This window comes from Danio rerio, chromosome 15, assembly GCF_052040795.2.
Source record: "Danio rerio strain M-AB ecotype USA chromosome 15, GRCz13ab, whole genome shotgun sequence".
NCBI classification, from domain to species: domain Eukaryota; kingdom Metazoa; phylum Chordata; class Actinopteri; order Cypriniformes; family Danionidae; genus Danio; species Danio rerio.
The window spans coordinates 37,187,501-37,200,378 of record NC_141035.1 but is presented as its reverse complement, the minus strand read 5'-3'; the positions used below and the strand labels follow the sequence as shown (position 1 = coordinate 37,200,378).

The 12,878-nt window shown below is 33.0% G+C and overlaps 1 protein-coding gene across 2 annotated transcripts in view; it reads left to right on the top strand.

Annotated features, from left to right (window-relative positions):
- The window catches only part of agmo (alkylglycerol monooxygenase), an 83,811-nt gene that overhangs the window by 69,191 nt on the left and 1,742 nt on the right, over positions 1–12,878 (top strand). For both annotated transcript variants that reach the window (XM_087282646.2, NM_212883.2), the window contains exons 11-12: positions 381–463; positions 1,779–1,884. In XM_087282646.2, the coding sequence (XP_087138772.1) occupies positions 381–463; positions 1,779–1,884 (189 nt within the window). The remainder of the gene's footprint in view (positions 1–380; positions 464–1,778; positions 1,885–12,878) is intronic.

Here is a 12,878-nt window from a genome sequence, read left to right as displayed (position 1 = left end):
CTCAAACCTGGGGAATTTGTCTAAGAATTAAGAGGAACAACACTGTATATACACTCAAATATATATATATATATATATATATATATATATATATATATATATATATATATATATATATTTTTTTTTTTTTTTTTTTTTTTTTTTTTTTGCTTGTTTAAAAAACGTAATTAAAAATGAGCTGAAACAACACAATTCTTGAGGTTTAATTGGGACAACTTAATTTTTCATGTTTAATCCACATAAATTTGTTAAAAGTGTCAAGTTAACTTAATTGATTTGTGTTGGGTCAACATAAATTATTTACTGTATGTAGGACCCTGCATTTTTTACAGTGCATAATCTACACAGTATAGTCTCATACGTGTGTCTCTTGTCTGCAGATACTTTCTGAATTGACTGTTATTCTCTTGACTGCATACGTACTGCTTTCTCTGACCTCTCTGGGCTTCCTGATTGATCAGAGGTATGGTTAATTTATTTATTTATTTATTTATTTATTTATTTATTTATTTATTTATTTATTTATTTATTTATTATATATGTTATTAATAAATTGAATTGTATTTTATGAATTCCTTTTAATGTATACAAATCTCTCCCTTACTTGCACGCACACACACACACACATGTACATGCATACACAAATGAATTTTGTTTAAATAGGTTTTTTCCCCTCATTTTTAGTGCAATAACTGTTTAACTTATAAACATCATATACACATTTTTTACACACATTTGTTTAAATCTTATTTGTTTTATTTCAACATTTATGATAAGAACTTTGTCTTGAGCACTGAATCAGCATATTAAAATTATTTCAGAAGCACACTTTAATAATTTTATTTTATAACTATAATTATTATTATACTTATTTTGATTGTTTGTTGGATTTGTTTGATTATATTCATTTTCTTTATTTTATCTATTTTATTGTTTTGTATTTTTATTGTATTTTGTTTGTTTTTTAATTTTGAATTTTACATTATTTTATTTAAATTTTATTGAACCCAAAGCAACTTTTTGATTAAAATGACTAATAGATTAAAAAATGCATAAACTACTAATGAATACAGTGCGCATTATATACAAGGACACCCCTCAAAAATCTCTCTTAAATTCATACTTTTAATACGACGCTATACAATATTATATTTGTGCATATACATTAGAATTGTCAGTACTGAAGTCAAATCTGGAGCTTATTTAACAAAATAACTTACGATAACGGTCTAAAACTAGTACGGCCACATTCATATGTTATAGAAAAATATGAACTACAAATGTAAAAACAAAGGGAAAAATCAAGAGAAGAAAAAAAAGAAAGATTTTGTTGAAATTTTGTAGGTTGCAATTTATTTTGCTAAATTTTGCTTGAATTTAATTGCATTATCTTTTAATTTCTAAATATGTTTGGTGACTAAAATATACGTTGAATAAATATACGTTTAATAAATCTGTTTCGTTTAAATTCACTAAAATACATTGCCTATATTGGTGACTCGGTGGTAGTGCTGTCGCCTCACAGCAAGAATATCACTGGTTTGAGCCTTGGCTGGGTCAGTTGCCGTTTCTGTGTGGAGTTTGCATGTAAGGGCATCCATAAAACATATGCTGGATAAGTTGGCGGTTCATTCCGCTGTGGCGACCCCAGATTAGTAAGAAAATGAAAGAATGAACATTGCCTATATTTCCTGAGTAATGGATAAAAATATTAATTTCAAAATGGGATGTACTCAATTATGCTGAGCACTGTATATATAATTGTGCCTTTCTTTCAGGTCTAATGCAGCCGAACTGGAGATGCTGAGATGTGTTTTGATAATGCTCCTCCATCGGTTTGGTTACATCAAGCCCCTGTTGCCTGCTTTGGCTTTTCCAATGGAGGTGAGTTTGACTGACACATGCACATTACCACAGTCTCCATTACAGAACTTCAGCTTCCACTGAAGCACAAGATGTTTTATGGATCTTTCTCAAAACATGATCAAGTTCTACACCATCCTTTTTTAAAATAATGATTTGCTAGCATTTAGGTTCTCCACTCAGATTAGTATGCTGGAATCACAGCATACACTTGTGTATAAATATTAACTGCATGCATGTTTAGTGTGTGTGGATGTACAGTTGAAGTCAAAAATATTAGCCCTCTTTTTTGTTTCTTTTTTTTATATTTCCCAAATGATGTTTAACAGAGCAATGGATTTTGCACAATATTTCCTATAATATATTTTCTTCTGGAGAAAGTCTTATTTGTTTTATTTCAGCTAGAATAAAAGCATTTTTAATTTTTTTTAATTACCATTTTTTGGTCAAAATTATAAGCCCCCTTGCCTAATTACACTAACTTGCCTAATTAACCTAGTTAAGCATTTAAATGTCATTTTAAGCTGAATACTAGTATCTTGAAAAATATTTAGCTAAATAATATTTACTGTCATCATGGCAAAGATAAAATAAATCAGTTATTAGAAATGAGTTATTAAAACTATTATGTTTAGAAATGTGTTGAAAAATCTTCTCTCTGTTAATCAGAAATTGGGGAAAAAAATAAATAGGGGGCTAATAATTCAGGTGGGGCTAATAATTCTGACTTTAACTGTATGTGTGTGTGTTTTTGAGATCTGGCACTGGGTCTCGTCGTACGCCTCAGTGATGTATGACTCCAGATGCATGGCCCAATTGACCATAAAATTGCTGTGTGTGTTTCTGGCACTTGCAGCGTGGGCCGTGCATCTCGGCTGACCTTTCATTAGCGCACCACCTCTCTCCATCCCTTCCACTTCTCACCATCACAGCTTTACGCAAAGGCACCGCTTCTGGAATCAATTAAGCACGTCTGCTGCTCGCTGTGGAAGACTGATTAGATTTACACAAGAGCTGAATTGCTCATTTGACTGTGAGAGCGGGCATCTGTAAGCTCAGGTGCTGGACACTTTTACACTAAAGCAGCGTCATGGTTTGTTTTGCTTCATCAGACTCCACCTTTGCTTTTGCATTGGTCTATTTGCAAGAAATGCCATTATAGTCCATCAAAAACATTACCAGTTGCTGCTCTGCTAACAATTTTTGGATAGCAGAAAATTCTTTTTTAGGTTTGTTTTCAGTTAGGCGGGAAAGTTTTATTTATTTTAGTTTTTGGTTTGTAGAATGTTATCCTAATATTAATTTAATGGTATTATAATATCTTATTATTATGAAGCAATAGGATTGTCCGTGGGGTCTTAAAATTCTTAAAATCACTGAACTATTGTGTTGTAGGTCTTAAACAATTTAAATCAACAGGTCTTAGCTTATCTATGTCCATGTAAAGCTACCAAATCACCAACAATCCATTTCAATAAAAGTTTTAACAGAAGTTTTATTTATTAACTCTATTTGCTAATATGGTTTAATTATATGACTTACGGTAACATTTGTTTAAAAGTTCTCGGTGTATTTATAGCTACAGCTTGTTAACAAGTTTTTATTGATTTATGAAGGAATTAAAATGCTTTGTTTCATTATTTCATCTTCATTAACAAGTAGCAGGATATTTACAGCTACTGTATATTTCTGTTCATTCGCATCTTGTCTCTTTGTGCCCCCTGGCGGGCACTTCTGTTATGCCTAAAAACATTTTCTTAATTCCGTACCCGTCTCACACCGCAAGTGCGAGCAGAGTGAGCAGTGGTTGCGCAGCCCATATGGAGAGCAGAAATCGCGCACGGGCATTTGTCTTTCACACCAGCTGCGTCAATTTATCTCTGTCTTACTATCTTTTTACTTTTCATCTGCACCAAGGCCCACGGCAACTTCCTCTGCTGTTCCCTTGACCTGCAAGTCTTTATTTTACAAATTTTAATTAGAATAATATTTTTATAATATAGTTATAATGATGTTCATATATGATCAAACTAGTGTGCAACTTAGTAAGCATAACTAATACTAAAATAGTTTTTAAGTTTGGTTTTGTAGTTCAGGCCTAAATATTTGTTGCTGTTTTTAATCGTTTAAGTTCATTTGATTGAATATATAAAAATCTGCGGCGCCGCCACACATGATGTAGTGGTCATATTGAACTGTCCTGAGCACCATCACATAGAAGATTAAATAAGACCTTTGGTCATTAATGCACGAGATTTACTAGATTTCACGGTGTACCCTTGATTTTATATTTCCTCAGCTCTGAATAACAATGACTTCAGCATAGTCTAGGGCAGGAGTGTCCAAACTCGGAGGGCCAGTGTCCTGGAGAGTGTAGTTCCAACCCTAATCAAACACACCTGAACCAGCTAAACAAGCTCTTACTAAAAACTTCATGGCAGGTGTGTGGAAGCATGTTGGAGTTATCATTGTTTATACTTATACAGTATTTACCTGTGATTATTACACATTTTGACAATTTTTTTATTTTATTAAATTCTGTGCCAACTAATTACAGTTTTTCCAAAATGTAGTTTAAAAGTTATGAAAAGTTAGTTTCTTTTATAACACCACACGCACACGCACACACGCACACACGCACACACACACACACACACACACACACACACACACACACACACACACACACACACACATACATTAGAGAAACCTGTGGAAATGTTCTGATAAGGTTATTGTAGGATTGCAAAATAACATTAAAATAACCATGATGGAACATTTTGGACAAGTTATTATAAGGCTTACACAGAATCTGCGCAGACAGAAATCTGCTGATATCCGCAGATTTTTAGCCCATCATCGAGACAAATGTGTGTAAATTCTTATTTATTCAGTTTTTTTAATTAATTTCCATATTATTATTAAATAATATGAAAAATTTTCTGTCTTTTAGTAGATACTGCATAACATATAAGAATCTTGCTTTGTTAACCAAATAAGTGGAGCTAATTGTATTTGCATTATAAACATTGAAAATAAAGGTTTTAAACAATATTTTTATATGAAGGTTTTAGTTACGGTAATCTCATGCAAAATCATTCTGCATAAATCTGCAGTTTTTTTTTTTTTTTTTTTTACCAAATTCTGCACAGAAATAGCACAAAATGTCTGCAGATTTTGTCTGGCCCTATAGTTATTATTAAACAAGCTACCATACAACATTCTGGGAATATTATTTCACATTTGCAAATTAATAACCTAAAAGTAACCATGAGGAAATGTTTAGTAAATGTTATTTTGAGGTCATTTAAACATAATCACTCCTCAACGTTCCGGGAACGTTATTTTATGTAAAAATAAAACCCCAAAAAGAATGTTCAACATGCTTAAATTAAAAAAAAATAACCAAACAAGAACCTAAAACTATTATAAGGGGAATAAAATGTGTTTGCCAGGTATAAACTGTCCTGTCAGATCCACCCTCACTCCCGCTTTTGCTAATTTCAGGTAGTGGATGATATTCTTTGACTCCTGCATGTGTCTTTTCCATTCCGTGTTTTTTTCCAGCCATCAAAGCAGATATTTGTCGTCCTCATTTCTCAAGGGCGAAAAAAAAATTACAGCGCTGCAAAGACCCACCCCACTTTTTTTAAAGGAAAAGGTTAAGATAATATTATCAAGATCAGCTCTGACACAAAAGCCACAGTCAGCAGCAGTCAGCGTTGGCTTATCTTTCCACAGCACCTGACACCTCCAAAACACCACAGGAGAGCAGCTCGGAGTCCAGGCCTGAATCACTCTGATAAGAAGAGTTTTAGAGAGTATTTCGAGTGATTTGGCACAAGGCTTTCCACTGTTAGTTCTGAGATGACACTTTGAGTCGGGCTTTATAGATTGTTTGGATTATCTAGGAAAAGCATCACAGAAGAACGGCTTCGGAATAGGAAATTATTATTTATGTATATACAAGGTTTAAAATAGTACTGGACACGTGCTGTTAATTTACTCCTCAAGCCATCCAAGATGTTGGTGATTTTTCTTTAGTCAAACCTAATAATGATTTTAAGCTAAAGCCTTGGTGATTTACACAGCTGTCTGCACTTAAGGAATCCGAAAAAACAAATACATAAAATTAATACTTGAAGCTCACGATTATATATTGAGACCTTATCAAACAAACTGAACATTTACATTTTATAATTTGTATTCCACTGTTGAGCTTGTGAATTAAAGGAACATAATAATGTTGTTTCTTCAATGTTTTAGATGCAAATCTGACAGAATAGAAGCTTTGTGCTTTAACATTTGAAAGAAAAGGAAAAATCAACCCAAAAGGTTGTGTAAATTTATAGTTGTTATATTAAATAGCATAACATATAAGAACAACAACAACAAAAAAAAACTTACAATATACCAAAACACTAATTTGGAAATTAATAAGCAATAAACATACTGTATTAATAATAATAATAATAATAATAATAATATTTAAACTATTTTGCTGCTTAAAGGGATAGTTCACCAAAAAGTGAAAATTCTGTCATTATTTACTCTCTACATGTTTTAAACTACTTTTTTTTATTTATCTGATAAACAGTTTTTTTTCTTTTTTTAAGTTGAAAACCTGTAACCATTGACTTCCATAATATTTTTTTTTCCTACTATGGAACGCGATGGTTACAGATTTTTTAGCTTTCTTCAAGATATCTTCTTTGTATTCCTGTTCTACATAATATTTATACAATTAACTCATAAAGGGTTGGAGCCACATGAGGGTGAGTAAATGTTCATTTTCGGGTGAACTATCTTTTATGGAAATCATAAGGATTTTTTAAAAAACCTTCAGGAATACAAATTTTCTAAATAACAAAATTTTTTAGTTTAGATTTTTTGTAGCATTATAAATGTTTTAAATTTCACATCTGGTCAATTTAAGGTATTCGTGGTAAATAAAAGCACAATCAAATGGCTAAATCTATCTTATCTCCTAAGTATTTTGACTAAAGTTATTTCTAGTATTCTCTGATATATTTTTTTTAATACAAGTTGTAAATTAAGTTTTTTCTGATGAGTGTGTATGAGAAGTTTCAGCTCAAAATACACCACACTGTTTTAAAAATGCCCCTTTTAGGCTTTGATCCTAAATGTTCCATTTTGGTGACTGTCGCTTTAAATTCAAATGAGATTGGGCTCTTTTCAAAAGAGGGCGGAGCTACAAATGCTTATGTGTCAGGATAGTGACAGATTCAAAAACAAGACTAATGTCCAATGCTAATGAAAGAGAGAGATTGTCAGTTATGGGCAGGGCTTTACTCTTCTGATGACACGTAGGGGGTATATCAATCAAAGTGATTCCGTAGACTGCTTTTATCAAGCATGATTATAAAAAAAAAAAAGATAATTTTTTACCATTAGAAGCTGGTTATATTCACAGAATCTACCACACAACTGTGTTTAAATCCCTTATAAAAGTGATTTTTGCATAACAGGTCCCCTATAATGCCTGTAGTTACAGTGCCAATCAGTAACAACATAATCACTCTTGACTAAAGAGAGCTAATACCAATGTATTCTGGAGCTCTCGGTGGCTTCAGGTTGCTAAGCAGTCTGCCTTGGTGAACAGATCGGGCCTTACAAGCCCCAGGAGCCCCATCCATCTTAGTCCTTGTCTCAGGAATCCTATTGAACTGATTTACAGAGAGTCCAGTGAGAGTCACACGGGGCGACGCAACGCCCTTCACCCCGGCATCAAAGCGCTGAACCAGGCTTCAGTCGCTCAGAGAATCAGCGCTCGTTTGACTGCCAAAACCTGTAGGGGGTTTAAGTAATGGGTCACCACTGCCATCAGGCTCATATAGGCCAAAGAGCTACATGTTCAACAGGTCTTTTGCTTTGTGTGCGCGTTTCATTTACATGTACATTTGTTTAGGTATGGTAGGTCCTTTAAGAGCAATATTTTGGGATTTTGGGGAGCAATGTTTTTTTTTTTTTTTTTTTTTTTAAACACTTTTTATATTTTTTCATTGGCTTTGATATAATAAAATATGTGGCTAAGATACAGTATCGCTAGGATGTTTGGGGTTTTAGTTTTTCAATTCTTACCAAGACTATATTCATTAGATCAAAACACTATAAAACTATATCTAAAATGATTTAAAATGTACTTTAAAATACCTTTCAAATGCCATTATTATTATTTATCTGGTGAAAAAACTAATTTTCCATCATTACTCCAGTATTCAGTGTCACATGAACCTCTAGAAATGTTATAGAAACTTTCAGAAGCCTTATGCCTCATTTAAACTAGCAGCGACTTGGCTGCAAACTCAGGTCTGTTCATGTCTACAGCACGGTGAATACAAGCATCTGAGCGAGCTGAGAGAGGATCACGTGTGCTCTACTGATGGTCCTATTGGCTGTCGCTTAAAGTCACTTTTCATTTGCATAAAGTCGAAGGATTCTCAATTTTGTTGTGTCGCTCGACACGCCTACCTGGTCGCCAACGGTTGCTGCCCCTTGCGTAAATGGACGTTGCCGGAAATCGCTCACTCTACATTGAAATTAACGGTTGCTTGTCGCTTTGCCGCTTGTCGCTTTTTGCTTTGACGTTTTCCCCTGTCACTTTGTTAATTGTTGTTTGTTGGTTTTCGCTTTGTTGTTTGTCACTTGTCACTTTGTCGCTTTTCGCTTTGTCACATTTCGCTTTTTCACTTTGTCTCTTTGTTGATTGTTGTTTGTCGGTTTTCGCTTAGTTGCTTTCCATTTTGTCGTTTGTCACTTTTCACTTTGTCGCTTTTCGCTTTGCTGCTTGTTGCTTTGTCACTGCGAGTCACTTGCAGTGTGAATAGCGCTTTATGTCTTCATAGGTAGTCTAAACATTTTTTTAAAAAAATTTGAAAACACTTTTGCATTTTCCATGAATGTTTTTGTAGAAACTTTTTTCTAAGTTTTTTTTTTTTAAAGTTGAAAAGGGCAGCATATATTGAAAATAGAAACTTATAACTTTAGGTATGTTTAATTTCATTTATAATAATTTTAGAACCACATATGTACATAAATAAATCTAATAAAATTGAACCTAAAAACTTTTTGCAACAATTTCATTATTCTGAATTTTGATTTTAAAAAGGACAGAATTATGAGTTTATTACAAAAAAACATTATTCCCCTCTAAATGAAATATTTACAGAAATATTTTCTCTGAATGTCAAGAAAAAATACATCAACTGTGAGAAATTGCGTTTTCATTATTCTGAATTGAGATGTTTTCAAAATCTGCCTTTTCTCAAAAGTAAAAGTTTACATCTTACTGTACATTTCTGAGTTTTTTTTAATCTAAGAGGCAAGAAAGTATACTTCCCCTAAACTGTAGAAAATATTTGGAATTTTGCATGATAAAGTCAGAAAAATAATTTTTACTTGCAATGCCATATTTACATCTAGCACTTTAGTAGTGAGAAAAAAAGTCAGAAATGAGAGATAAAAAGTCACATTTTTGTTTAGCTTTTTTTTTATCCTGTAGCTTAAATAACACACCTTTTTTTGTTTTTGTCTTAAAGCTTAAAATACACACTTTACCCAGGTTTGCTTTTGGTGGATCATTGCTACCTAATAACCAGTGTGTTGTCTATGTGTAGACAACTCAATACTGCAATTTAATGTACAAATTAAAAGTGCCCCATTGCTGCACATACAGTACATCCTAGAAGTTTAGCCCTGTTTGTGTTGACCCAAAACCGCAGCTTCTCTGAAGACTTGACTCTATGCTCTTGTTAGCCACTTAATGTGTATTTGGCATTTATTGAGAATGCTTTATACAGTATGTGCGACAGAAAGAGAAAAGATGGAAACAGAGGCACTAGAGATCAGCTGAGACCAGTAAAAAGACTGGAAAATTTTATATCAGAACGTACACATCTCATCTGCTTTCTCACTTAAAATGCATCTGTAAAGGAAAATTGGAGAGCAAACCTTGACAGATTAATTGAAATATGTGCCAGTTTGTCATTCTTTTGTTTGATTTATAAGCATTTTGAGCACCTAAAATGATCTTTACTTAAATTAAATTGACTATGAAGGCAGTACAGGTCAGAAGATATTCTCATTGCAGTAAAATGTTTTCTATTATATTTTTCTATTTTATTTATTTTTTACTGATAAATACTTGTATCAAGAGTTATTTTTATTTCAAACATATCAAACATGAAGTGTCACAAAGGCCATGTTTGCACTGTCAGGTCTTAATGCCCAATTCCGATTTGTTGCCTATCTGATTTTTTTGCCTGTCCGTTTACACTTTCTTCTTAATTGTGACCCATATGTAATTGGTGTTTACACTTGCCATACAATTTACAAAGTCTCGCATGCATAAAGGCGGGTTCTAGCATCTGCGCCACACTAGCCACAATGGAAGAAAATGTCATGCTTTTAGCTCTGGGACATATGCAAAGTTTTAAAATGATTTTGAGGCTGAGGATGAGGGAAAAGGCCATCATCGCAGCTTGCGCCTATGGTTTATTTATGGTGCCCTCCACCATTCAGAGGAATTTGTGAGTACGAGAGAGATACAGTATCGGGTCTGGTGGGAGCAATGTGTGGCGGGCTTTAATAAGGAGCTATGGGTTAGAAATTTTAGAGCATACACACGATCTTCCTTCTACATCATTAAACCGTGGAAAAGTACCACAATGTCGCAAGTTTAATAATGTACAGAACGTGCCTGTTTACATAATCACAGAACAGATCTAATATGTCACATATGAGCTAAAAATCTGAATTGGGCAGTGTAAACGGGGCCAAACAAACTGTATACTGTATATGACATTGAATAAAATATCAATTTAACTAATACCTCAATTTGGACAAAGTATCTGATAAATGATTAAGCGTAAAAACACATTTATATTTTTGAGATAAAAAAAAACTACTTAAATGTAGCCATTTCACCTCAACCGATCATATTACTGTAAAAATAAATAAATAAATTAATTAAAAATTAAAAGAATTTAATCCTTTGTTCAGAATTTAATCACAGCATCACTCATTAACGTCAGTTCTAAAGCAGTGGACCAATCAGAAGAACTTGGAGGTGGGGCAAGCATTGAAAGCTTCCATTACAGTTGTTTTATTTGACAGCAACATGACATGGGAGGATTAAAAACAACAACAAAACATTCCTGAGCGCTAAGTCAAATGTAAAAAGGCTTTCTTCTGTAAATGGCTCTTTAGTTTTGAACCATATAGAGCAGGGGTCACAAACTGCCGGCCGGCAGGCCATTTATGGCCCACCCTCCTCCTCCCTCCATCCCGCAGTTGACGTTGAAAATATAATGAGATTTGGCAAAACATGTTTTTGAACCTCTATCATTGTTGAGCAGCTTTGCATCTAGCCACTTTTGGTTTTGACTGGTCGTCTAGTCGATATTTAAAGTACTGCATTCAGATTAGTTTTACTTTCAGTTTCTCTTAATGTGCGGTCTAGAGTAACTCGCATGTGTTTTAATTCTGTGGCTGATTTTAACGTTTAAATATATGTCTGTAATGCTCTATATTTACTAAAGCTCTGTTTTTGTAATATTCAAGGGTTGTTTGATTATTATCAGTTTTTTACCACATTTATTTTGTTGCATAAACACTTCTTCATGGCTTTCACATTATGCTGGTGGTGTAACAAATACGATCATTTTGCTAACAATCGATTCAAATAGTTTCATTTAATAGATTTTCCTCATATGCTCATTAGGATTTGCAGAAAGACTATGTACATTTGTAAAATTGTACTGCTAGCTGAGTTGAACTTTTTTAAGTAAATGTGAATACGAATACCTTTCCCCTCTTATGTCTATTATTTGAAGTATTTTAAACTCAATTTAAACTTCTCCTTCAATATGTACAACAAGCAAGAGTTTTGACCGCATATACTTTGTTGGAAGAGTGACTAAGTGTGTGTCTAACACTCGGCCATACACACAACAACCACAGATATATTTCAGCCGCTGATGTGTGAGACTATAAACCTGCTGATTTACATTATCATGTATGACAGATAATGCATGAAATATAAACGTCATGTCTGTTGTCCTAAGATGCATTAATTATGTCAGGTTTCCACTTTTTTTCTTGTGCTTGAATGTTAAAATAGCCCTCCTATGAGTCACTGAAATGGCCTCCTGCCAATTTGAGTTTGAGACTCCTGATACAGAGGAATGGAACTTACAGTTGAGCAATTTTTTTACCATAGGATTTGAATAATATGTTGTCTTTTGCTGTTAAAACTTGTATAATTTTGTATTTTTTATGTTTTCAATGGATATTCCCAATATAACTATAGTAATCTGCTTTCTGTTTAAAATAAAAGAAACAATAATAGTTATGTCGCACTTTGCAATAAGGTTTTATTAGTTAATGTATTTACTAACATGAACTACTATTGAGCAATACTTGTACAGCAATTATTAATCTTAATTCAGCATTTACTAACGCAGTATTAATATCCAAATTCATGCACCGTGAGTTAACTGGAACTAACAATGAAAAACATTATTATCATTCACTAACATAAACATAGGTGAATAAATACTGTACTTAATGTATTGTTGATTGTAAAAACATTAACTATAGTATAACATTATTGTAAAGTATTAGCAAAATTGTTAACATGCTGTACTATAGATCGTAATATCTGGCTTTGCTCAACATATAATTGAACTATTTAGTGTTGAGAAAATTTGAGAAGTATCCATGCAGAGTCTGTTAACTTTTTTAACAATTTTCAAAGGCTATGAAAAATTTAAGGAGACTTTATTAATATAAAAAAGTGAGTGTAAAGCCTGATACATGCAAAAAAAATAAACTAAATGCATCTAATTCTAAATAAAATATTATGTCTATACATCTATTATTAAAATATTTCCTAAAGTTGGTAATTTCTTTGATTTAGTGAACGTGCAGTGGCGTGTGATTGTAGATTCAGGTATGGTGAGGTCAGGAAGCACAGAACAGGCCTTTCCCTTGGT